The sequence below is a fragment of the Cherax quadricarinatus genome, chromosome 85 (assembly GCF_038502225.1).
Source record: "Cherax quadricarinatus isolate ZL_2023a chromosome 85, ASM3850222v1, whole genome shotgun sequence".
Taxonomy (NCBI): Eukaryota; Metazoa; Arthropoda; class Malacostraca; order Decapoda; family Parastacidae; genus Cherax; species Cherax quadricarinatus.
The window spans coordinates 11,439,695-11,466,488 of NC_091376.1; the positions used below are offsets into that span (position 1 = coordinate 11,439,695).

General features: G+C 50.2%; 1 protein-coding gene across 7 annotated transcripts in view; it reads right to left on the reverse strand.

The window, feature by feature from the left end:
- LOC128703166 (serine-rich adhesin for platelets-like) overlaps nt 1–26,794 on the reverse strand; it is a 434,412-nt gene that overhangs the window by 212,767 nt on the left and 194,851 nt on the right. The window contains exons 1-2 of one of the 7 annotated variants that reach the window (XM_070103361.1): nt 1,667–1,791; nt 211–468 (exon numbers count right to left, since the gene is read on the reverse strand). The exons of 1 other annotated variant lie outside the window; for it this stretch is intronic. In XM_070103361.1, the coding sequence (XP_069959462.1) occupies nt 211–233 (23 nt within the window). In that variant the 5' untranslated portion in view covers nt 234–468; nt 1,667–1,791. Of the gene's footprint in view, nt 1–210; nt 1,625–1,666; nt 1,792–16,966; nt 16,996–26,794 lie in introns of those variants that run through there. 5 more of the 7 variants (XM_053797743.2, XM_070103362.1, XM_070103363.1 and 2 more) reach the window with 5 other exon arrangements.

The following is a 26,794-nucleotide window of genomic DNA, read 5'->3' on the forward strand; positions in this document are numbered from 1 at the left end:
ATTTCTTAAGTATTAACGAATAAACTACATCGAAAAAATTGTCAAAATCTTGCCTAAGAAATCTACGTTTACTGAAAGGAAACGGGATGTTTTTCTGGCATCATATTTTATTGCGAATGTTAGATTTTACACTTCCCTGAGTTTCGGATTTGTTTAAAATTTAATTCATACTAAATACACAGAGAAGTAAACAGGTAAAAGAAGACTCACACGTAGGTCCAGAGAATGTCCATGGTTGTGATGCTGCTGGTTGTGATGCTGCTGGTTGTGATGCTGCTGGTTGTGATGCTGCCGGTTGTGATATAGTGCTGGTTGTAGAAATATTGATGGTGGTGGTGGTGGTGGTGGTGGTAGTGAAGCTGATGGTGATAATAGTAATGATAGTGCGGGTTACCATCACATGGGTCTACTAGCTGCTCCTGCCTCTCCCGTCACACCATCTACCACCTTCACCATCAACATCCCTTCCTGTGTCAAGCTTCACACTGTTACATTACTTTCACTAACTTCTCAAAATTTTATTCACTTCATTTGCTGCACCATGCACACTGCACTATACAACACACCCACTACACTATAAACACACCCACTACACTATACAACACACCCACTGCACTATATTACACACCCGCTACACTATATTACACACCCGCTACACTAGAGTACACGATGTAGCACCACACTACAGCCACCTGACAATCTTATTTACTGCAGATCTTCTCTTAAATATTTGACTCACATTAAACACTGACCACTACAAATGTCGTCATGCGACCCCACATACTGATAACTTTCCTCAGAGAAAAGTGGATCTCTTTCGCAGGAAGCAGACGTCTGAAACTCTGAATCTACAAGGAAACACTCCCATGATGCTGCTGCTGCTGCTGCTGCTGGCCAGGAAACTCACCTCAACGTCTCACTTTCGCGCAACCATCCGAGATTGTCTACTTCCCTACACTGCAATTATTGGCAAATTATTATTTTAAGAGGAAATGAGTATTAATTAAACTTGGGAATAATGTTGTCTAGCTTTATATGAACACTGCGTCTCTCTCCTTGAAAAAAAATTATTAGTTTTCACTCAGAATGCTGGCGGTAACAGCCGCAACCAGGTCAAAAATTATTTTTTTTCTTCTTAGAAGTCAATCTGAACTATTGCTAGTTCTTCTAACATACGATCAGTGCCTTGATTGCTTCCTGCCTGCACGAAACTAGCAGCAGCAGCAGCACAAGTGGCTCACAACTGATTGTGGCAAGTCTCACACCAACTCATAGACAACTGACTCTACTAAGCCTCACAGTAGCACAGATACAGCTGACTGTGGCAAGCCTCACAGCAGCACAAACACAGCTGACTGTGGCAAGCCTCACAGCAGCACAAACACAGCTGACAGTGGCAAGCCTCACAGCAGCACAAACACAGCTGACTGTGGCAAGCCTCACAGCAGCACAAACACAGCTGACTGTGGCAAGCCTCACAGCAGCACAAACACAGCTGACAGTGGCAAGCCTCACAGCAGCACAAACACAGCTGACTGTGGCAAGCCTCACAGCAGCACAAACACAGCTGACAGTGGCAAGCCTCACAGCAGCACAAACACAGCTGACTGTGGCAAGCCTCACAGCAGCACAAACACTGATGACTGCAGAGTTAGTTGGTGTAAACCTCACACCAGCAGAGGTGTTCAGCAGGCCCTGGGCAGCAGCTGGACCTCAGCTCTGCGGCTACAAGTGCCACACTGACGGGTGCCAGGGAGTGCCACCATGACGACGGGTGGGTTAAGGCAGTGCCGGGCGGCCTGCAATGAGCCAGGCACGCCTCTGACAACACGTTAAATATCCCCATCACCATCACCAATTGTGGCAGGGAGTGGGCACGGCTGGGTGAGGCCGGGCACGGCTGGGTGAGGCCGGGCACGGCTGATGATGCCAGGCACGGTTGGGAGAGACCATATATGGCTGGATTGATCACTCGGACTGTTGGTGCTAGCAACAAGCAGTCTAACATAGACACCACAGCCAGGCTATTCAGGAACTGACTCGAGAAACTTATCAAACATTTTCTGAAGGTAGATATATCCCGGTAATTACCTTTATATATAAATAGAAGGTCTACGATGTATTTGTTGCTCAAAGAAATAAGCTGGAAAGATAGACTGAGTAAAAGCAACATAAACCAGTGCTTCAAGATAAGCTTAATGGCACTATGCGCGCACCACACTTATTCTACTCAGAATAAAACAGAAAATGCAAGTTAGAAATATAAAAAAGGCTTCTGTAGAGGCGGAGAAGAATCACACAACTTCTCAAGAAGAAAAAGAATTACTAGATAGAGAAATGAAAAACATGGTGGTTCTTGTTATCCAATTTATTGTTGTTGTTGGGGTTTATAAAGTCACTGACAGCTTGCGCCGTACTGAGCCCTTTTATCAGTTGTTGGGGTTTATAAGGTCACTGACAGCTTGCGCCGTACTGAGCCCTTTTATCAGTTGTTGGGGTTTATAAGATCACTGACAGCTTGCGCCGTACTGAGCCCTTTTATCAGTTGTTGGGGTTTATAAGGTCACTGACAGCTTGTGCCGTACTGAGCCCTTTTATCAGTTGTTGGGGTTTATAAGGTCACTGACAGCTTGCGCCGTACTGAGCCCTTTTATCAGTTGTTGGGGTTTATAAGGTCAATGACAGCTTGCGCCGTACTGAGCCCTTTTATCAGTTGTTTTATAGGATCACTGACAGGTTACGCCGTATTGAGCCTTTTTATCATTCTTACAGATGATAGTAACCGTGGTGGTTCTGAAATGTAAGATCGTCCAATTTCGTTACTGTGTGTGTAACTTAACGGTCTTCGGCTGTATCATGTGGGAGTTCGATACGTGGATTGGGTAAAAATACTCACGTAGGCTGGAAGTACGTATATTGTAACTGAAGTATGTGGTAGGGCGCCACAGCCGATCCTGCCTCTCTCGCTCACTCTCGTATAACTGACTGGCCGCCCACAGTACCCATATGTGAGGGGGTCTTTGAATATTGCTGTGGTCAGCACAATATGAATAGACAGTGACTCAGGCAGAGACGGTTGGTAGTGAGTCAACTACTGGTACACTGGTTACTGGTAACTGGTTACTACTACTGAGAGCTCGGCGACGCTAACGTATGTCGTCCCGACATACAACTAATAACTAGAGATGGCAGGTGTACGGCTTGGGCTGATTCTATACAATGTCAAAGTACACAACAATTAAACATTATAACATACATAAGTAGAACATTGGAATGGAAGCTTACGTAACTGAAACTGTAATGCAATACAAGGTATAATATAGCACAACTCATCGAATGAAACTCAATGTTGGGATTACACAGTAGAAGTGATAAAAAAAATTTGATCGATCGATCTGTATTCATGTGATCTACGGACTCTGAGGAAGGAATATATACAAAGGTGTTTAACAGAAAGCAGATTCGGTGCACTCAAATCTAGACTGTTAACTCTCAGAAAGCGGAGAGAACGTGAACACAAAAAAAAAATTCTTGAATACTGATAAGTTGATACTGTAATTATTCATCAGGTTATTTACATTTAACCCCAACTCTGCTAGGGTAAGATTGACATATGCAGAATGGTTATCATCTCTGGGAGGATCGAATTCCTCTGCAATGGCTAACACATGCCTTGACTGAGGACAGTCTGAACGAGTATCTACAAAAGATACAGCTACAATCACTAGTGACTGTGGAATTACTAATTCTTGGCTCATTACAAAGTCACTAATGGGTGCTGGTGGCTTCACAGTCAGAATAGATCTTCCTGGAGCAGGAATCGAATCACCAGAACACAAGGGATCGGTTCTTTCTTACTGGAGGAATGAACAAACTCGGTGGAGTGGATGACTCCCCCCGGTTGAAAAATTAAATTAACGCTATAACACGCAATATGAGCAAGGGAGAACGAATCTACTATCTCAAACTGCAAGCACGGGAGAAAAGAAATGAACACGGTGAACAATGCTGATATTCAATCTGAGTCGCACACAGTGACACGAGGTATCAACTATAAAGAAACTAGACTTACAAGCGTTAACATGTGAAAGTTACTCGAGAAATAACTTCTTACAATGCACTGATTACTGTCAACTAGGATGGGATCACAATCTGAAACACAGGGACAACAACAACACTCAAGTGAGCACACTAGCCACAGAAACGTCTTTCTGCACGGCTTGTGGCATCAGCAAGAGATGGCATAACTCGTTGCAAGTAAAGTTCTTCTCAAAGCGTCCCCTGGGAAGGAACGAATACTTGAACAAGTCGCCATCGCAAGGATAGTAGAGCACTATCCTGCGTGCATGATATTGTGGCTGGAGTCCAGACAGGAGTGTCAGTATCATCAGTGCCTGACCGCTTGGGTACGCTACTGGAAAATGCACTGGCCTGCAAGGACTTAATTCGAGTGTCATACTCTGCGGCAGTATGGCAGATCTCGGATCCAAGCTGGTAACCCCAGAATGGAACGATCAAGTCGTCAATTTGGGCATGCCATCGATAAGGGTCGAGCACAATGCGTAAGTCTGGCATGGAAGCAAAGCCCAGCAGAAGGTCACCAGGGAAAGTAATCTGGTCGACAACAAGGAAGGAAGCAGTGAAGTCTCTACCTTGAATAGAAAAGGTTAGGGAAGTCCGACCTCGAACACGCAGGTGAGAACCAGCTACTCCACTAAGGGAGGACACGAGTCGGTTCTACGAGAAGGACATGTCGTAACTGCTTATCCAACTGGTTACTACTACTGAGAGCTTTACTGAGTGGTTTCAGTGTTTTACACTTAGCTCCATTTTTGTCTTCATTTTTCGTTGCCTGAGTAACTGAAATTTATCATTATTGAGCACCACACTGTGTCCCGGGCTCAGTGAAGTATTTGATTTACGTTGACATAAGATTTACTGTGCCATATACAAGAGATACATACGAAGTGCACAATAAACCAATCATTACCAACCACAACATGAATATGAGGTGCACAATAAACCAATCATTACCAACAACATGTGAGGTGCACAATAAACCAGTCATCACCAACAACATGTGAGGTGCACAATAAACCAGTCATCACCAACATGTGAGGTGAACAATAAACCAGTCATCACCAACAACATGTGAGGTGAACAATAAACCAGTCATCACCAACATCATGTGAGGTGCACAATAAACCAGTCATCACCAACAACATGTGAGGTGCACAATAAACCAGTCATCACCAACAACATGTGAGGTGCACAATAAACCAGTCATCACCAACAACATGTGAGGTGAACAATAAACCAGTCATCACCACAACATGTGAGGTGAACAACAGAGGCAAAATACGTGTTAATCTACACCTGTAAGCAGATGTTGCACTGGAAGTGCGCAGTAAGATGTACGCAAGACAAATGCACAAGACACACCTGTGTTATACAGGCAGGTGACGGAAGCACTCATCAACCAGTGATCATCGGTGATGAATTGTAATCAATCATACCCACACTCTTTGGCACCCCGTCCTCTCTCTCTCTCTCTCTCTCTCTCTCTCTCTCTCTCTCTCTCTCTCTCTCTCTCTCTCTCTCTCTCTCTCTCTCTCTCTCTCTCTCTCTCTCACTCTCTCTCTCTTCCTCTCTCTCTCTCTCTCTCTCTCTCTCTCTCTCTCTCTCTCTCTCTCTCTCTCTCTCTCTCTCTCTCTCTCTCTCTCTCTCTCTCTCTCTCTCTCTCTCTCTCTCTCTCTCTCTCTCTCTCTCTCTCTCTCTCTCTCTCTCTCTCTCTCTCTCTCTCTCTCTCTCTCTCTCTCTCTCTTCCTCTCTCTCTCTCTCTCTCTCTCTCTCTCTCTCTCTCTCTCTCTCTCTCTCTCTCTCTCTCTCTCTCTCTCTCTCTCTCTCTCTCTCTCTCTCTCTCTCTCTCTCTCTCTCTCTCTCTCTCTCTCTCTCTCTCTCTCTCTCTCTCTCTCTCTCTCTCTCTCTCTCTCTCTCTCTCTCTCTCTCTCTCTCTCTCTCTCTCTCTCTCTCTCTCTCTCTCTCTCTCTCTCTCTCTCTCTCTCTCTCTCTCTCTCTCTCTCTCTCTCTCTCTCTTTTCTCTCTCTCTCTCTCTCTCTCTCTCTCTCTCTCTCTCTCTCTCTCTCTCTCTCTCTCTCTCTCTCTCTCTCTCTCTCTCTCTCTCTCTCTCTCTCTCTCTCTCTCTCTCTTTCTCTCTGTCTCTCTCTCTCTCTCTCTCTCTCTCTCTCTCTCTCTCTCTCTCTCTCTCTCTCTCTCTCTCTCTCTCTCTCTCTCTCTCTCTCTCTCTCTCTCTCTCTCTCTCTCTCTCTCTCTCTCTCTCTCTCTCTCTCTCTCTCTCTCTCTCTCTCTCTCTCTCTCTCTCTCTCTCTCTCTCTCTCTCTCTCTCTCTCTCTCTCTCTCTCTCTCTCTCTCTCTCTCTCTCTCTCTCCTTCTCTGTCTCTCTCTCTCTCTCTCTCTCTCTCTCTCCTCTCTCTCTCTCTCTCTCTCTCTCTCTCTCTCTCTCTCTCTCTCTCTCTCTCTCTCTCTCCCTCTCTTTCTCTCTCTCTCTCTCTCTCTCTCTCTCTCTCTCTCTCTCTCTCTCTCTCTCTCTCTCTCTCTCTCTCTCTCTCTCTCTCTCTCCTCTCTCTCTCTATCTCTCTCTCTCTCTCCCTCTCTCTCTCTCTCTCTCTCTCTCTCTCTCTCTCTCTCTCTCTCTCTCTCTCTCTCTCTCTCTCTCTCTCTCTCTCTCTCTCTCTCTCTCTCTCTCTCTCTCTCTCTCTCTCTCTCTCTACTCTCTCTCTCTCTCTCTCTCTCTCGCTCTCTCTACTCTCTCTCTCTCTCTCTCTCTCTACTCTCTCTCTCTCTCTCTCTCTCTCTCTCTCTCTCTCTCTCTCTCTCTCTCTCTCTCTCTCTCTCTCTCTCTCTCTCTCTCTCTCTCTCTCTCTCTCTCTCTCTCTTCCTCTCTCTCTCTCTCTCTCTCTCTCTCTCTCTCTCTCTCTCTCTCTCCCCCGAGTTTCACCCGCCACACCCTCAATCATACCATGTATATACATGTATATGCATAACAAGGGGCTTTCTGCAGTATGTCCCGATGTCAGCTATGGCCTCTATAAGTTGCATTACTTGCAGAAAGATTATTGCTGCTATTATTATTGGCGCCCCTGCACACACCTGTACATTACCCATAGACAGTCTCGAGGGTTACTGCTCGGTTTCACACCAGGCATCTCGGTTCCTTGCCTGATCGACCAGGTTGTTGGTGGTAGCTACATACAGGCTGGTGCTTGCCTGGTTAACCAGGTTGTTGGTGCTTACGGTCGCTACCCCGTGTAAGTTTGGGTTTTAAGGACCCAGTACTAAATGGTTGTTTTTTATTTGGATTCTGCATATGAGAAAGTATTTTGGATTACTGTCAGTTTCATCATGGGCGCCAACACATTCTTCCTTCCACACCCACAGCCGTGGGCGTCTTCCCCACGCTAACACCATTAACATGGGCGCCAACACATTCTTCCTGCCACACCCACATTCGTGGAAGTCAACAAGAGAGATTGAATAATCGACAAAATAATTAACGAGTGTCAACTTTATCCGCGAGCACCAGCAGGCAGCAGGAGGCAGGCATTATGATGCAGGCAGCAGGAGGCAGGCATTATGATGCAGGCAGCAGGAGGCAGGCATTATGATGCAGGCAGCAGGAGGCAGGCATTATGATGCAGGCAGCAGGAGGCAGGCATTATGATGCAGGCGGCAGGGAGGCAGGCATTATGATGCAGGCAGCAGGAGGCGGACATTATGATGCAGGCGGCAGGAGGCAGGCATTATGATGCAGGGCGGCAGGAGGCAGGCATTATGATGCAGGGCGGCAGGAGGCAGGGCATTATGATGCACGCAGCGGAGACAGGCATTATGATGCAGGCAGCAGGAGGCAGGGCATTATGATGCACGCAGGCAGGAGGCAGGCATTATGATGCAGGCGGCGGGAGGCAGGGCATTATGATGCAGGCAGGCAGGAGGCAGGCATTATGATGCAGGCGGCAGGGAGGCAGGCGTTATGATGCAGGCAGGCAGGAGGCAGGCATTATGATGCAGGCAGCAGGAGGCAGGCATTATGATGCAGGCATCAGGAGGCAGGCATCATGATGCAGGCAGGCAGGAGGCAGGCATTATGATGCACGCAGCGGGAGACAGGCATTATGATGCAGGCGGCAGGAGGCAGGCATTATGATGCACGCAGCGGAGGCAGGCATTATGATGCAGGCAGCAGGAGGCAGGCATTATGATGCAGGCGGCAGGAGGCGGGCATTATGATGCACGCAGCAGGAGGGGCAGGCATTATGATGCAGGCAGCAGGAGGCAGGCATTATGATGCAGGCATTATGATGCAGGCAGCAGGAGGCAGGCATTATGATGCAGGCGGCAGGAGGCAGGGCATTATGATGCAGGCGGCAGGAGGCAGGCGGTTATGATGCAGGCAGCAGGGAGGCAGGCATTATGATGCAGGCAGGCAGGAGGCAGGCATTATGATGCAGGCAGCAGGAGGCAGGCATTATGATGCAGGCAGCAGGAGGCAGGCATTATGATGCAGGCAGCAGGAGGCAGGCATTATGATGCAGGCAGCAGGAGGCAGGCATTATGATGCACGCAGCGGGAGACAGGCATTATGATGCAGGCAGCAGGAGGCAGGCATTATGATGCACGCAGCAGGAGGCAGGCATTATGATGCAGGCAGCAGGAGGCAGGCATTATGATGCAGGCAGCAGGAGGCAGGCATTATGATGCAGGCAGCAGGAGGCAGGCATTATGATGCAGGCAGCAGGAGGCAGGCATTATGATGCAGGCAGCAGGAGGCAGGCATTATGATGCAGGCAGCAGGAGGCAGGCATTATGATGCAGGCAGCAGGAGGCAGGCATTATGATGCAGGCAGCAGGAGGCAGGCATTATGATGCAGGCAGCAGGAGGCAGGCATTATGATGCAGGCAGCAGGAGGCAGGCATTATGATGCAGGCAGCAGGAGGCAGGCATTATGATGCAGGCAGCAGGAGGCAGGCATTATGATGCAGGCAGCAGGAGGCAGGCATTATGATGCAGGCAGCAGGAGGCAGGCATTATGATGCAGGCAGCAGGAGGCAGGCATTATGATGCACGCAGCGGGAGACAGGCATTATGATGCAGGCAGCAGGAGGCAGGCATTATGATGCACGCAGCAGGAGGCAGGCATTATGATGCACGCAGCGGGAGACAGGCATTATGATGCAGGCAGCAGGAGGCAGGCATTATGATGCACGCAGCAGGAGGCAGGCATTATGATGCAGGCAGTGGGAGACAGGCAGCATGATGCAGGCAGCGGGAGGCAGGCATTATGATGCAGGCAGCAGGAGGCAGGCATTATGATGCAGGCAGCGGGAGACAGGCAGCATGATGCAGGCAGCGGGAGACAGGCAGCATGATGCAGGCAGCGGGAGACAGGCAGCAGGTTGTATACAAGATGCTTGGTAACAGGTGGTATATCATAACTCACTGGTGTCACGTCCCTAATAATGTAGTGTAACTACACGCTACACCAGCCTGGGTGTAACTACACGCTACACCAGCCTGGGTGTAACTACACGCTACACCAGCCTGGGTGTAACTACACGCTACACCAGCCTGGGTGTAACTACACGCTACACCAGCCTGGGTGTAACTACACGCTACACCAGCCTGGGTGTAACTACACGCTACACCAGCCTGGGTGTAACTACACGCTGCACCAGCCTGGGTGTAACTACACGCTACACCAGCCTGGGTGTAACTACACGCTACACCAGCCTGGGTGTAACTACACGCTACACCAGCCTGGGTGTAACTACACGCTACACCAGCCTGGGTGTAACTACACGCTACACCAGCCTGGGTGTAACTACACGCTGCACCAGCCTGGGTGTAACTACACGCTGCACCAGCCAGGGTGTAACTACACGCTACACCAGCCTGGGTGTAACTACACGTTACACCAGCCTGGGTGTAACTACACGCTACACCAGCCTGGGTGTAACTACACGCTACACCAGCCTGGGTGTAACTACACGCTACACCAGCCTGGGTGTAACTACACGCTACACCAGCCTGGGTGTAACTACACGCTACACCAGCCTGGGTGTAACTACACGCTACACCAGCCTGGGTGTAACTACACGCTGCACCAGCCTGGGTGTAACTGCACGCTGCACCAGCCTGGGTGTAACTACACGCTACACCAGCCTGGGTGTAACTACACGCTACACCAGCCTGGGTGTAACTACACGCTGCACCAGCCTGGGTGTAACTACACGCTGCACCAGCCTGGGTGTAACTACACGCTACACCAGCCTGGGTGTAACTACACGTTACACCAGCCTGGGTGTAACTACACGCTACACCAGCCTGGGTGTAACTACACGCTACACCAGCCTGGGTGTAACTACACGCTACACCAGCCTGGGTGTAACTACACGCTACACCAGCCTGGGTGTAACTACACGCTACACCAGCCTGGGTGTAACTACACGCTACACCAGCCTGGGTGTAACTACACGCTACACCAGCCTGCGTGTAACTACACGCTACACCAGCCTGGGTGTAACTACACGCTACACCAGCCTGGGTGTAACTACACGCTACACCAGCCTGGGTGTAACTACACGCTACACCAGCCTGGGTGTAACTACACGCTACACCAGCCTGGGTGTAACTACACGCTGCACCAGCCTGGGTGTAACTACACGCTACACCAGCCTGGGTGTAACTACACGCTACACCAGCCTGGGTGTAACTACACGCTACACCAGCTTGGGTGTGACTACACGCTGCACCAGCCTGGGTGTAACTACACGCTACATCAGCCTGGGTGTAACTACACGCTACACCAGCCTGGGTGTAACTACACGTTACACCAGCCTGGGTGTAACTACACGCTGCACCAGCCTGGGTGTAACTACACGCTGCACCAGCCTGGGTGTAACTACACGCTGCACCAGCCTGGGTGTAACTACACGCTGCACCAGCCTGGGTGTAACTGCACGCTGCACCAGCCTGGGTGTAACTACACGCTACACCAGCCTTGGCGTAATTACACGCTGCACCAGCCTGGGTGTAACTACACGCTACACCAGCCTGGGTGTAACTACACCCTACACCAGCCTGGGTGTAACTACACGCTACACCAGCTTGGGTGTAACTACACGCTACACCAGCCTGGGTGTAACTACACGCTACACCAGCCTGGGTGTAATTACACTCTGCACAAGCCTGGGTGTAATTACACGCTACACCAGCCTGGGTGTAACTACACGCTACACCAGCCTGGGTGTAACTACACGCTACACCAGCCTGGGTGTAATTACACTCTGCACAAGCCTGGGTGTAATTACACGCTACACCAGCCTGGGTGTAACTACACGCTACACCAGCCTGGGTGTAACTACACGCTACACCAGCCTGGGTGTAATTACACTCTGCACAAGCCTGGGTGTAATTACACGCTACACCAGCCTGAGTGTAACTACATGCTACACCAGTTTGGGTGTAACTACACGCTACACCAGCCTGGGTGTAATTACACGCTACACTAGCCTGAGTGTAAGTAAACGCTACACCAGGATGGGTGTAACTACACGCTACACCAGCCTGGGTTTAACTACACGCTACACCAGCCTGGGTGTAATTACACGCTGCACCAGCCTGGGTGTAATTACACGCTACACCAGCCTGAGTGTAACTACATGCTACACCAGCTTGGGTGTAACTACACGCTACACCAGCCTGTGTGTAACTACACGTTACACCAGCTTGGGTGTAACTACACGCTACACCAGCCTGGGTATAATTACACGCTACACCAGCCTGAGTGTAACTACACGCTACACCAGCTTGGGTGTAACTACACACTACACCAGCCTGGGTGTAACTACACGCTACACCAGCCTGGGTGTAACTACACGCTACGCCAGCCTGGGTGTAATTACACGCTGCACCAGCCTGAGTAACTACACGCTACACCAGCTTGGGTGTAACTACATGCTACACCAGCCTGGGTGTAACTACACCCTACACCAGCCTGGGTGTAACTACACGCTACACCAGCCTGGGTGTAACTACACGCTGCACCAGCTTGGGTGTAACTACACGCTGCACCAGCTTGGGTGTAACTACACGCTGCACCAGCCTGGGTGTAACTACACACAACGCCAGGTAATACACACACACACACACACACACACACACACACACATACACAGACACACAGACACACACACAGACACACACACACACACACACACACACACACACACACACACGCGCGCGCGCGCGCGCGCGCGTTGCCACAATCTTTGACAAGTGTGACCAGTCAATGGTGGTAGAATAATATAAACTATATATATGGATCTTCAACTTTTTAACAAATCGCACTCAAAGAGTATTATCAATAAAGTCAATTCAGAGGCCGAAACGGTGAGATGCGAGGCTCCTCAAGGCAAGTGAGGTTTTCTCTATATTTTTCTTATATCTGACACTGAAAAGAGCTCATAATGCTGTCAGTGGTATAGCTCAGGGCCACTCAAGGGCGCAGAACAAGTATGTCTTCTGAATTAAGACATGCGCAGTGTTAGAACACAAGTAATTAGATACCAACTGATGTAAACCAACACATGGTAAACCAACATATGGCAGAAAACACATTATGAACTACCAACATGTAGGAGATCGCTACAGGGAAGAAACATGAGGAAATTAAATCTTCATCAGAGTACAAAACAAATTCTGGCCACAAAATAGAGCGAAACACCAACGTCAAAGACCTGGGAGTGATCATGTCGGAGGATCTCACCTTCAAGGACCATAACATTGTATCAATCGCATCTGCTAGAAAAATGACAGGATGGATAATGAGAACCTTCAAAACTAGGGAGGCCAAGCCCATGATGACACTCTTCAGGTCACTTGTTCTATCTAGGCTGGAATATTGCTGCACACTAACAGCACCTTTCAAGGCAGGTGAAATTGCCGACCTAGAAAATGTACAGAGAACTTTCACGGCGCGGATAACGGAGATAAAACACCTCAATTATTGGGAGCGCTTGAGGTTCCTAAACCTGTATTCCCTGGAACGCAGGAGGGAGAGATACATGATTATATACACCTGGAAAATCCTAGAGGGACTAGTACCGAACTTGCACACGAAAATCACCCACTACGAAAGCAAAAGACTTGGCAGACGATGCACCATCCCCCCAATGAAAAGCAGGGGTGTCACTAGCACGTTAAGAGACCATACAATAAGTGTCAGGGGCCCGAGACTGTTCAACTGCCTCCCAGCACACATAAGGGGGATTACCAACAGACCCCTGGCAGTCTTCAAGCTGGCACTGGACAAGCACCTAAAGTCAGTTCCGGATCAGCCGGGCTGTGGCTCGTATGTTGGTTTGCGTGCAGCCAGCAGCAACAGCCTGGTTGATCAGGCTCTGATCCACCAGGAGGCCTGGTCTCAGACCGGGCCGCGGGGGCGTTGACCCCCGAAACTCTCTCCAGGTAAACTCCAGGTAAACACATGGTCGACCAACGTGTGGCGCTTGGGTGTGGCGTCCTCCTAACACAGTATACCTTCAAGCAGTCATTAGTCCTCATGGCCGGAACTCTTGCGTTTATTCCCATGTGTGTTTAATGCAGGAAGCCATGGTGGTGGTGCAGTGGATAGTGATGGTGCAGTGGCTAGTGATGGTGGCGCAGTCGGTAGTGATGGTGATACAGTGGATGGTGATGGTGGTACAGTGGATGGTGATGGTGGTACAGTGGATGGTGATGGTACAGTGGATGGTGATGATGGTACAGTGGATGGTGATGGTGGTACAGTGGATGGTGATGATGGTACAGTGGATGGTGATGGTGGTACAGTGGATGGTGATGGTGGTTCAGTGGATGGTGATGGTGGTACAGTGGGTGGTGATGGTGGTACAGTGGGTGGTGATGGTGGTACAGTGGATGGTGATGGTGGTACAGTGGATGGTGATGGTGGTACAGTGGATGGTGATGGTGGTACAGTGGATGGTGATGGTGTTACAGTGGGTGGTGATGGTGGTACAGTGGATGGTGATGGTGGTACAGTGGATGGTGATGGTGGTACAGTGGATGGTGATGGTACAGTGGGTGGTGATGGTGGTACAGCGGATGGTGATGGTGTTACAGTGGGTGGTGATGGTGGTACAGTGGATGGTGATGGTGGTACAGTGGATGGTGATGGTGGTACAGCGGATGATGGTACAGTGGGTGGTGATGGTGGTACAGTGGGTGGTGATGGTGGTACAGTGGATGGTGGTGTTACAGTGGGTGGTGATGGTGGTACAGTGGATGGTGATGGTGGTACAGTGGATGGTGGTGTTACAGTGGGTGGTGATGGTGGTACAGTGGATGGTGATGGTGGTACAGTGGATGGTGGTGTTACAGTGGGTGGTGATGGTGGTACAGTGGATGGTGATGGTGGTACAGTGGGTGGTGATGGTGGTACAGTGGGTGGTGATGGTGGTACAGTGGATGGTGGTGTTACAGTGGGTGGTGATGGTGGTACAGTGGATGGTGATGGTGGTACAGTGGATGGTGGTGTTACAGTGGGTGGTGATGGTGGTACAGTGGATGGTGATGGTGGTACAGTGGATGGTGGTGTTACAGTGGGTGGTGATGGTGGTACAGTGGATGGTGATGGTGGTACAGTGGGTGGTGATGGTGGTACAGTGGGTGGTGGTGGTACAGTGGATGGTGATGGTGGTACAGTGGATGGTGATGGTGGTACAGTGGATGGTGGTGTTACAGTGGGTGGTGATGGTGGTACAGTGGATGGTGATGGTGGTACAGTGGATGGTGGTGTTACAGTGGGTGGTGATGGTGGTACAGTGGATGGTGATGGTGGTACAGTGGGTGGTGATGGTGGTACAGTGGGTGGTGATGGTGGTACAGTGGATGGTGGTGTTACAGTGGGTGGTGATGGTGGTACAGTGGATGGTGATGGTGGTACAGTGGATGGTGGTGTTACAGTGGGTGGTGATGGTGGTACAGTGGATGGTGATGGTGGTACAGTGGATGGTGGTGTTACAGTGGGTGGTGATGGTGGTACAGTGGATGGTGATGGTGGTACAGTGGGTGGTGATGGTGGTACAGTGGGTGGTGGTGGTACAGTGGATGGTGATGGTGGTACAGTGGATGGTGATGGTGTTACAGTGGGTGGTGATGGTGTTACAGTGGGTGGTGATGGTACAGTGGATGGTGATGGTGGTACAGTGGGTGGTGATGGTGGTACAGTGGATGGTGATGGTGGTACAGTGGGTGGTGATGGTGGTCCAGTGGGTAGCGATGGTCCAGTGTTCCCACAGTGTAACTATTACACAGGCTGAGGCACACAAAATACACGTTTACATAATTTCGTTACAAAAAGTGTAAAAGATATACCCGAGGCAGCAGTGTCCTTGTACTTGATTTGCCGTGCAATATACCGTCCGTGGACTGACACGTACCTGAGACGCAAACGACCAACATTAGCATCAGTGTACAATATTTCAGACAAGGTCATTCCAGTAACACAAACATTACAACATGCAACTGATGCTGGCCACAAGAGGCTCTGCAACACTAACATCACATACAGCTAGTGCTGAACACAATAAGTCTCCGTAACACTAACATCACATACAGCTAGTGCTGAACACAATAAGTCTCCGTAACACTAACATTACATACAGCTAGTGCTGAACACAATAAGTCTCCGTAACACTAACATTACATACAGCTAGTGCTCAACACAATAAGTCTCCGTAACACTAACATTACATACAGCTAGTGCTGAACACAATAAGTCTCCGTAACACTAACATTACATACAGCTAGTGCTGAACACAATAAGTCTCCGTAACACTAACATCACATACAGCTAGTGCTGAACACAATAAGTCTCCGTAACACTAACATTACATACAGCTAGTGCTCAACACAATAAGTCTCCGTAACACTAACATTACATACAGCTAGTGCTCAACACAATGTCTCCGTAACACTAACATTACATACAGCTAGTGCTCAACACATTAAGTCTCCGTAACACTAACATTACATACAGCTAGTGCTCAACACAATAAGTCTCCGTAACACTAACATTACATACAGCTAGTGCTCAACACAATAAGTCTCCGTAACACTAACATTACATACAGCTAGTGCTGAACACAATAAGTCTCCGTAACACTAACATTACATACAGCTAGTGCTGAACACAATAAGTCTCCGTAACACTAACATTATATACAGCTAGTCATGACCACAGTAAGAGGCTTAACAGGAGGTAAAAAATCCTTAACGAAGAGTAGGGATGCAACAGGTACCCTGAGATATAAAATTAAGTGTAAAGAGGCCAAGAGACCAACACTGTACCTTGGCTGGCGAGTCTCTGACATACTTGTGAAGGCTTCCAGAGTTTTTAATACTCTTAGAGTCCAGTCTATGGGATTATATAGCTATCAGATAATGTTGAAAATGGTATAAAATACTGACAAGTTAATGATTAAAAAACATGTACAATAATTAGGTATTTTTATTGCTAAAAAGATTCGCCTACACAGTAGGCCCCTTCAGTCAAGTATAGAGGCGGCAGGTATAGTAGTGAAATGATGTAACCAAGTCATTCAACCTTGGAGAAATAGTACCTGCTGTCTTTGTATCTCAATGAAGAAGCCTACTGTGTAGGCGAAACGTTTCAACAATATACTCAGCTGTTGCACATGTGTCTTAATCAGCTCTCAGATAAAAGGACACAAGTTCAACTAATGCGACATTTTATTGTGGCGACGTTGGGCATCAGTTGCACTTGTGTCCTCTTAACTAACATATTGCTGGTAATGTTACCAACAATATTACATACTTATTAAAGCTTAGGTAATGAACAACAGAATGGACGAAGACTCGAACCTTGGTCCTCGCATGTAGCAAATGTAACACGTCGAAACTCTCCACCCGCCCCAGGACGAGACTCAGACATTTCTCACAACTTGGGAACATTCTTGTTTCTGAAAGCACAAAATTATCCTCACTATGGATAATTTACCTCATATCATTACCAAGGAAAAAATAATCGAACAGAGACAATTTCGAACTGTAAATCAGGTTGAAAAGTTACAGTAAAAAGAGCCTTGAGGTTAATGTTACGAGGAAGGTGAGTTGAAGTAAAGCTTCCAGGGTGTTTTGTTGAGTCAAGTCCAGACTGTTTTGTTGAGTCAAGTCCAGACTGTTTTGTTGAGTCAAGTCCAGACTGTTTTGTTAAGTCAAGTTCTCACGTGCCATTCCCAGCCCAGCCCTTCCTAGCTCCTTCCTAGCACAACCCACTCCCTTCCTAGCGCAACCCACTCCCTAGCTCCTTCCTAGCACAACCCACTCCCTTCCTAGCTCCTTCCTAGCACAACCCACTCCCTTCCTAGCTCCTTCCTAGCACAACCCACTCTCTTGGTAAATAACTTCAAACCCAGCTCAGTGGAGACATTTTTTTCAGCTCAGTTCTTCTCAGCCCAACAAAGGCTGACCCTTGTTCTGTCATCACTGGACACAACATGTAACATACCAGTTACGAGAGTTGTACACTTGCAGACCAGGCTTCCCTCTTGACTGCCTGGTTAACCAAGCTCTTGCTGCTAGCAGTCCGCAGGCCTTTATCAGCGTCAGAATCTTGCCGAGTTGGCCCTAGGAGGAAGTCGTGGTCTATTTTGTTCCCACTAAGAAACTACCAGAGTAATGTAGTAGCACACTGCTGGTGTAAGGGGCAACACGACCAGCAGGTGTGAAGGGGCAGGCCGACCAACAGGTGTGAAGGGGCAGCACGACCAACAGGTGTGAAGGGGCAGCACGACCAGGTGAGGGGGCGGTACGACCAGCAGGTGTTAGGGAGCGGCACGACCAGCCGAGGGGGGCAGTACAACCAGCAGGTGTGAGAGGCAGTGTTAGCTTCATATTACAAATATAAACAATAATAGTGTCAGCTGGTGGCAGCACACGTGACCTGATCGTTCTTAGCTATGATTGTTAGAAGATGAACAGGTGGCCAGTGTGCAGATGGTTGTTGCTGCTGCTCCTGCTGCTGTTATACATGTAGTTATTGGAACAGCTGGCGGACAGGTGGCGCCATGGTAGGCAATTACATGCAGGTGGGTGTTGGAAGCAAGCGGTGTTTGGGCGGATGTAGACTAATAGAGAGCAAGTGGTTCCTTGCTGCCTAGTTCACTGCCTCACGGGGATCAACACACCCTTTTGACTCTTAATCTATTTGCTCGACCCTTACTGCCTCCGGAAGCGTCAACACACTTCTCTTTAAATCTGTGTGGATTATTTAACACCAGGACGTGTGGGAGGCTCGACTCTCCAAGTACTAACAGCGAGACACGTAGCCTACCCACCTATTTTGACTTGGTCTAGTTCTCAGTTTTGCCTTAAATTGATAAAAAGCTATGAATAAACGGAATGGTGGACGGGGAGGCGGACCACAGCCTGTAGACTGACAGTCTGGGCACCGATCTAAGTGCCCAGACTGTTGTTTATTACAACTTGAGTCAATAAGAATTTGGTTAATTTTTTTTTATCTATGTCAGATGCGAGGATGAGAAACAGGAGAGATGGAAGGACAGTGTCTTGGGGTATTGAACTTTATATTTGGCTAAGACTAAATTTGGCTCTGCTTACTACAGCTCTTTTGTGATCTGCTTAGAAATATAAATACCTAATTACCCACTTTCCGGTTACGCAAGTATGATGTTCCTGCTCTAAATCCATGTTGACTTGGGTTCTATACGTCATGAAGTCGGTGAACTGACGTCCCAGCTTCTGATGTACAAGTCATGGGATGAGCAGGATTACCAGAGCACAAGTAATTGTGTCCTGGGTAATATTACAAGATCTCAGGTAAGGGAATGTCAAGTGACCAGCCTACGTGAGCCTGAAATTAAAGTACCAGCTTACAAGAGATGTCAGGGTAAGTTTGGAGTACTGCCAGCAGTGGTGGATCTAACCTTGGGATGAGGTTGACTAAAGGTAGGTTACCTCCAATTTCTTTGATCCAAAGCCCTTTCCCAGCATTAAGACACCCTCCTTAAAAGGAAGGTATAGGAGAGTATGTGGAGAGTGTAAGGCGGAAGGCAGGTGTGCGGAAGTTATTGCCTCACTGAACACTGACAAACTCCTCCTTGCTACACCTGTACATTCCTCACCTCACCTCCGCTACACTTTACATTATACAACACTCACTTCCCTTCAAGGAGAGGAAGGGGGGGGTGCCTTCTTGCCCAGTCAACTGCTCTTAATCCAGGTCATTGCCAGTCTGCACCAGTCTGGCAGTCTCCACCAGTCTGGCAGTCTCCACCAGACTATCAGAGACTGAACACCTGAGAAGCTCCCACCTTAAATGGTAGTCAATCATCAGTTGATATGCCCTGTCAGGCGATATCTCATCCGTGTCACCAGCGTCACTTACTGAGATGACTAGTACCTGCACTCTAGCTTCTCTTTCACTTTCTTCCCTCTGCCCTTCCTACTCTTCCTCCTCACCCCTCCTCTTATACTGACGATGTTTCACACACACACACACACACACACACACACACACACACACACACACACACACACACACACACGCATGTGCGAAGAGAGATAAATAACTATCATAACATTGGATAAAGCTAGAAATATATTAAAAAGCCAAGCCAATGATAATACCTCCTCAATGGAAGGGTTAAAATCCCCTCAAATTCGACTCTCTAAATCCAACTTGTAAGAAGTATTACTAAAAGATTACAGACTCTTGGCTGTCCTTAAGAAGAAACTTGACAAATACCCTCAAGTAGTTTGTGGTCAGCCGAGCTGTGGTACTTACGTCCAACTACCACCAACAGTCTAACTGACCAAGCCCTGAATCACGTGACCTGGTTTGAGAGCTGGTCACAGGAAGGAAGATCCCGGGAACCTTCACCATGTACTTACTAAGCCTTGGTCACACAGCCCTGGTGACTGGCACTGTTATTCAGCAATCAATAATTACGACTGGTAACAGTCTGGCCGAGGATGACCACCTTTTTCTAAGAGGTAACAATACCAGCGTGACGATGCAACAATATAAATGTAATTATAACGTCAGTATCATTGTTAGTGGAACAACATCTGCCAGACCCAAACACTGGCCACTGAAAAATTAATTCAGCTCTTTACTGTTAATAATCTGCCATAAAAAACCATACCCCCGGCCGGGATTGAACCCGCGGTCATAGAGTCTCAAAACTCCAGCCCGTCGCGTTAGCCACTAGACCAGCTAGCCACAATAAGATTCATCCAACTAGGTATATTTCTACACCATAGGAAAGTTAGCACAGGCACCTCTGTGACCACAAATGCAAGTTTTTACAGACGAATCTCCAGCTAGCGTGGCCGTGACGAACTCTAGCTCAAGTCCCTTCACTGCCGTCTAGTGGCTAACGCGACGGGCTGGAGTTTTGAGACTCTATGACCGCGGGTTCAATCCCGGCCGGGGGTATGGTTTATTTGCAATCGTGTCATTACGATTTCTTGAGTCAATAATCTGCCATAGTTTACCAGTGAACAAATGCACATTCTTGAACAATATGAAGCTGTGTGCAACATCTGGGTATCTTTATTGTAGACGTTTCGCCATCCAGTGGCCTTATCAATACAAATTCCAGGACATAACTTGAAGACAGTAGAACTATGTACAGAAGATGAGGTAATCAGTCCCTCAACCTAGGAGTAAGTGCGAAGAGCACCGTAGTCGTGGAGATTCTGAAGCAGAAGCGAGGCGCCTGACGCTTATATAGTAACGTCAGGTGGAAATGGGACGGGTAGCAGACGAGGGCATAGTCACTGGTAGGCGGGATTCCCCAGTGGAAGTAGGTCCTACCCAAAGAGATGGGTTAGTTGTAGTAGTAGTTGTCGTATTGTATACCATTCTTACACAATATGAAGCTGAATCTTGAGAATGGAGCATTTTATAGTGCCAGAGGTGAGGGACTGACCACCTCAAACTACTTCAAGGTTGATGGGCTGATCACATCCTGACCTCTCCACTGGTTCTGCTGTCTTCATATTTGCCACCTTTCTATTCAACTGATGACGCCTGTTGTGTAGGCGAAACGTTTCGCAATAAGGATAAATAACTGTTGTACCTGTGTCTTATCCACTAGTTAGTATTATATACCATTATTATTATAACCCGATTATATAACGAACAACATAAGTTAAACATCCAAAATCTTGGTCAAATAATGAAAATCTTGTATTGAGTTGGACACAGATCCCAGGTCACTGACACAGATCCCAGGTCACTGACACAGATCCCAGGTCATGGACACAGATCCCAGGTGACACACACATGAACATCTGCAAGCAGCCGCTCGTGATAATGTGTGATGATGAGAAAACAGAAGCTGGGAAGATGATGATGCAAGTGAATAGGAAGATGATGATGGAATTCGTCAGGGAAAATGTCAGGCAACACTGGTCTTTGATCAGATGATGACCCTGTGGTGAAGTAACCACTGGAGGTGCTGGGTCATCACTCAGATGATGACCCTGTGATGAAGTAACCACTGGAGGTGCTGGGTCATCACTCAGATGATGACCCTGTGGTGAAGTAACCACACTGGAGGTGCTGGGTCATCACTCAGATGATGACCCTGTGGTGAAGTAACCACTGGAGGTCCTGGGTCATCACTCAGATGATGACCCTGTGGTGAAGTAACCACACTGGAGGTGCTGGGTCATCACTCAGATGATGACCCTGTGGTGAAGAAACCACTGGAGGTGCTGGGTCATCACTCAGATGATGACCCTGTGGTGAAGTAACCACTGGAGGTGCTGGGTCATCACTCAGATGATGACCCTGTGGTGAAGTAACCACTGGAGGTGCTGGGTCATCACTCAGATGATGACCCTGTGGTGAAGAAACCACTGGAGGTGCTGGGTCATCACTCAGATGATGACCCTGTGGTGAAGTAACCACTGGAGGTGCTGGGTCATCACTCAGATGATGACCCTGTGGTGAAGTAACCACTGGAGGTGCTGGGTCATCACTCAGATGATGACCCTGTGGTGAAGTAACCACTGGAGGTGCTGGGTCATCACTCAGATGATGACCCTGTGGTGAAGTAACCACTGGAGGTGCTGGGTCATCACTCAGATGATGACCCTGTGGTGAAGTAACCACTGGAGGTGCTGGGTCATCACTCAGATGATGACCCTGTGGTGAAGTAACCACTGGAGGTGCTGGGTCATCACTCAGATGATGACCCTGTGGTGAAGTAACCACACTGGAGGTGCTGGGTCATCACTCAGATGATGACCCTGTGGTGAAGTAACCACTGGAGGTGCTGGGTCATCACTCAGATGATGACCCTGTGGTGAAGTAACCACTGGAGGTGCTGGGTCATCACTCAGATGATGACCCTGTGGTGAAGTAACCACACTGGAGGTGCTGGGTCATCACTCAGATGATGACCCTGTGGTGAAGTAACCACACTGGAGGTGCTGGGTCATCACTCAGATGATGACCCTGTGGTGAAGTAACCACTGGAGGTGCTGGGTCATCACTCAGATGATGACCCTGTGGTGAAGTAACCACTGGAGGTGCTGGGTCATCACTTAGCGAGTCAGCACGTAACTAAAACGATGAAAATACTGAGAATTCTGCATGAAATGGCGAGAGTTGATGGCGGGGGTGAGTGCCACCGCGGTCTGGTCCCAGACCACAGGGGTGAGTGCCCCCGCGGCCTGGTCCCAGACCACAGGGGTGAGTGCCCCCGCGACCTGGTCCCAGACCACGGGGGTGAGTGCCACCGCGGCCTGGTCCCAGACCACGAGGGTGAGTGCCACCGCGGCCTGGTCCCAGACCACGAGGGTGAGTGCCACCGCGGCCTGGTCCCAGACCACAAGGGTGAGTGCCCCCGCGGCCTGGTCCCAGACCACGTGGGTGAGTACCCCCGCGGCCTTGTCCCAGACCGGCGAGGATAATGACAGTGATGGTAGTTCAACTGATGAAGACCCAATGCCAATTTATTTTTGGCAGCGACCTGCTACCAGAGACCAAATATGTGAGTGAGGTGACGATGATCACATTAACAACATTATACTATGTTAACACCTGTAAATATCTGACAGCAGGATGGCTTATAACTTACGCCGCACTCTGCACTACTCTATCTGCTCACTGAGGTAGAAGTGGCTGGGGTTATGTAATACGGGGATAACTTTCTCGGATTACGCAGCAACAGAAATTGATGGTACGAAAGTTGTCTACGTTTCTATCAACCTCTATCACACACACACACACACACACACACACACACACACACACACACACACACACACACACACACGCACACGGGCAATAATACTCTTTTCTAGTAGGTCAGCGAAACCAGGAGCAATGCCTCGACTCCTGCATACACAAGTGGGTGACTACACTACACAAGACCTGGTGGACCAGATCTTGGAACACCAGGTGGACCTGATCGTGGGACACCAGGTGGACCAGGCCGTGGAACACCTGGTGGACCAGGTCGTGGAACACCTGGTGGACCAGGTCGTGGAACACCTTGTGGACCAGGTCGTGGAACACCTGGTGGACCAGGTCGTGGAACACCTGGTGGACCAGGTCGTGGAACACCTGGTGGATCAGGTCTTGGAACACCTGGTGGATCAGGTCTTGGAACACCTGGTGGATCAGGTCTTGGGACACCAAGTGGACCAGGTCTAGGGACACCAAGTGAACCAGGTCTTGGGACACCAAGTGGACCAGGTCTTGGGACACCAAGTGGATCAGGTCTTGGGACATCACAACCTTATAAAAGTGCTAGGACCATGATATTCTTCACTACATGGAGCAACATCAATTATCATGTAGCTTAGAATTATTACCAGGGAAGCCTCTCCACTCCCTGATAATCACGATTATTCAGCTGGGCCAGCACGACCTTACATGGATAATTCAGTGTTTACTGTAACATTGCAACACCAGTAATGGGCCGCCGTGACCAATGCAATGTTAAAATTGTTATGTCAGTGCAGGCTGCAATGATGATTTGCTGCGTGACTGTACAAGATCAAATTTACCTTGAAGATGAACAAATTGCTGAGGTCAGCACGCACCAGCAGCCCCTACACCATCTGCAGCACCAGCAGCCCCTACACCACTTGAAGCACCAGCAGCCCCTACACCATCTGCAGCACCAGCAGCCCCTACACCATCTGCAGCACCAGCAGCCCCTACACCACTTGAAGCACCAGCAGCCCCTACACCATCTGCAGCACCAGCAGCCCCTACACCATCTGCAGCACCAGCAGCCCCTACACCACTTGAAGCACCAGCAGCCCCTACACCACCTGCAGCACCAGCAGCCCCTACACCATCTGCAGCACCAGCAGCCCCTACACCACTTGAAGCACCAGCAGCCCCTACACCACTTGCAGCACCAGCAGCCCCTACACCACTTGCAGCACCAGCAGCCCCTACACCACCTGCAGCACCAGCAGCCCCTACACCACTTGCAGCACCAGCAGCCCCTACACCACTTGCAGCACCAGCAGCCCCTACACCACCTGCAGCACCAGCAGCCCCTACACTACCTGCAGCACCAGCAGCCCCTACACCACTTGAAGCACAAGCAGCCCCTACACCACTTGAAGCACCAGCAGCCCCTACACCACCTGCAGCACCAGCAGCCCCTACACCACTTGAAGCACCAGCAGCCCCTACACCACCTGCAGCACCAGCAGCCCCTACACCACTTGAAGCACCAGCAGCCCCTACACCACCTGCAGCACCAGCAGCCCCTACACCATCTGCAGCACCAGCAGCCTCTACACCACCTGCAGCACCAGCAGCCTCTACACCACCTGCAGCACCAGCAGCCCCTACACCACTTGAAGCACCAGCAGCCCCTACACCACCTGCAGCACCAGCAGCCCCTACACCATCTGCAGCACCAGCAGCCCCTACACCACCTGCAGCACCAGCAGCCCCTACACCATCTGCAGCACCAGCAGCCCCTACACCACCTGCAGCACCAGCAGCCCCTACACCATCTGCAGCACCAGCAGCCCCTACACCACCTGCAGCACCGGCAGCTCCTACACCTGCAGCACCAGCAGCCCCTACACCATCTGCAGCACCAGCAGCCCCTACACCACCTGCAGCACCAGCAGCCTCTACACCACATGCAGCACCAGCAGCCCCTACACCACCTGCAGCACCAGCAGCCCCTACACCACATGCAGCACCAGCAGCCCCTACACCATCTGCAGCACCAGCAGCCCCTACACCACCTGCAGCACCAGCAGCCCCTACACCACCTGCAGCACCAGCAGCCCCTTCACCATCTGCAGCACCAGCAGCCCCTACACCATCTGCAGCACCAGCAGCCCCTACACCATCTGCAGCACCAGCAGCCCCTACAGGACCTGCAGCACCAGCAGCCCCTACACCACCTGCAGCACCAGCAGCCCCTACACCACCTGCAGCACCAGCAGCCCCTACACCACCTGCAGCACCAGCAGCCCCTACACCACCTGCAGCACCAGCAGCCCCTACACCACCTGCAGCACCAGCAGCCCCTACACCATCTGCAGCACCAGCAGCCCCTACACCACTTGAAGCACCAGCAGCCCCTACACCACCTGCAGCACCAGCAGCCCCTACACCACCTGCAGCACCAGCAGCCTCTACACCACCTGCAGCACCAGCAGCCTCTACACCACCTGCAGCACCAGCAGCCCCTACACCACCTGCAGCACCAGCAGCCCCTACACCACATGCAGCACCAGCAGCCTCTACACCACCTGCAGCAAGAGCAGTCCCTACACCACCTGCAGCACCAGCAGCCCCTACACCACCTGCAGCACCAGCAGCCTCTACACTACCTGCAGCACCAGCAGCCCCTACACCACCTGCAGCACCAGCAGCCCCTACACCACCTGCAGCACCAGCAGCCTCTACACTACCTGCAGCACCAGCAGCCCCTACACCACCTGCAGCACCAGCAGCCCCTACACCACCTGCAGCACCAGCAGCCTCTACACTACCTGCAGCACCAGCAGCCCCTACACCACCTGCAGCACCAGCAGCCCCTACACCACCTGCAGCACCAGCAGCCCCTACACCACCTGCAGCACCAGCAGCCCCTACCCCACCTGCAACACCAGCAGCCCCTACACTACCTGCAGCACCAGCAGCCCCTACACCACCTGCAGCACCAGCAGCCCCTACACTACCTGCAGCACCAGCAGCCTCTACACTACCTGCAGCACCAGCAGCCCCTACACCACCTGCAGCCCCTACACCACCTGCAGCACCGGCAGCTCCTACACCACCTGCAGCACCAGCAGCCCCTACACCACCTGCAGCACCAGCAGCCCCTACACCACCTGCAGCACCAGCAGCCCCTACACCTGCAGCACCAGCAGCCCCTACACCACCTGCAGCACCAGCAGCCCCTACACCTGCAACACCAGCAGCCCCTACACCACCTGCAGCACCGGCAGCTCCTACACCACCTGCAGCACAGCAGCCCCTACACCACCTGCAGCACCAGCAGCCCCTACACCACCTGCAGCACCAGCAGTCCCTACACCACCTACAGCACCAACACTACCAGCAGCCCCTACATCACCTGCAGCACCAGCAGCCCCTACACCACCTGCAGCCCCAGCAGCCCCTACACCATCTGCAGCACCAGCAGCCCCTACACCACCTGC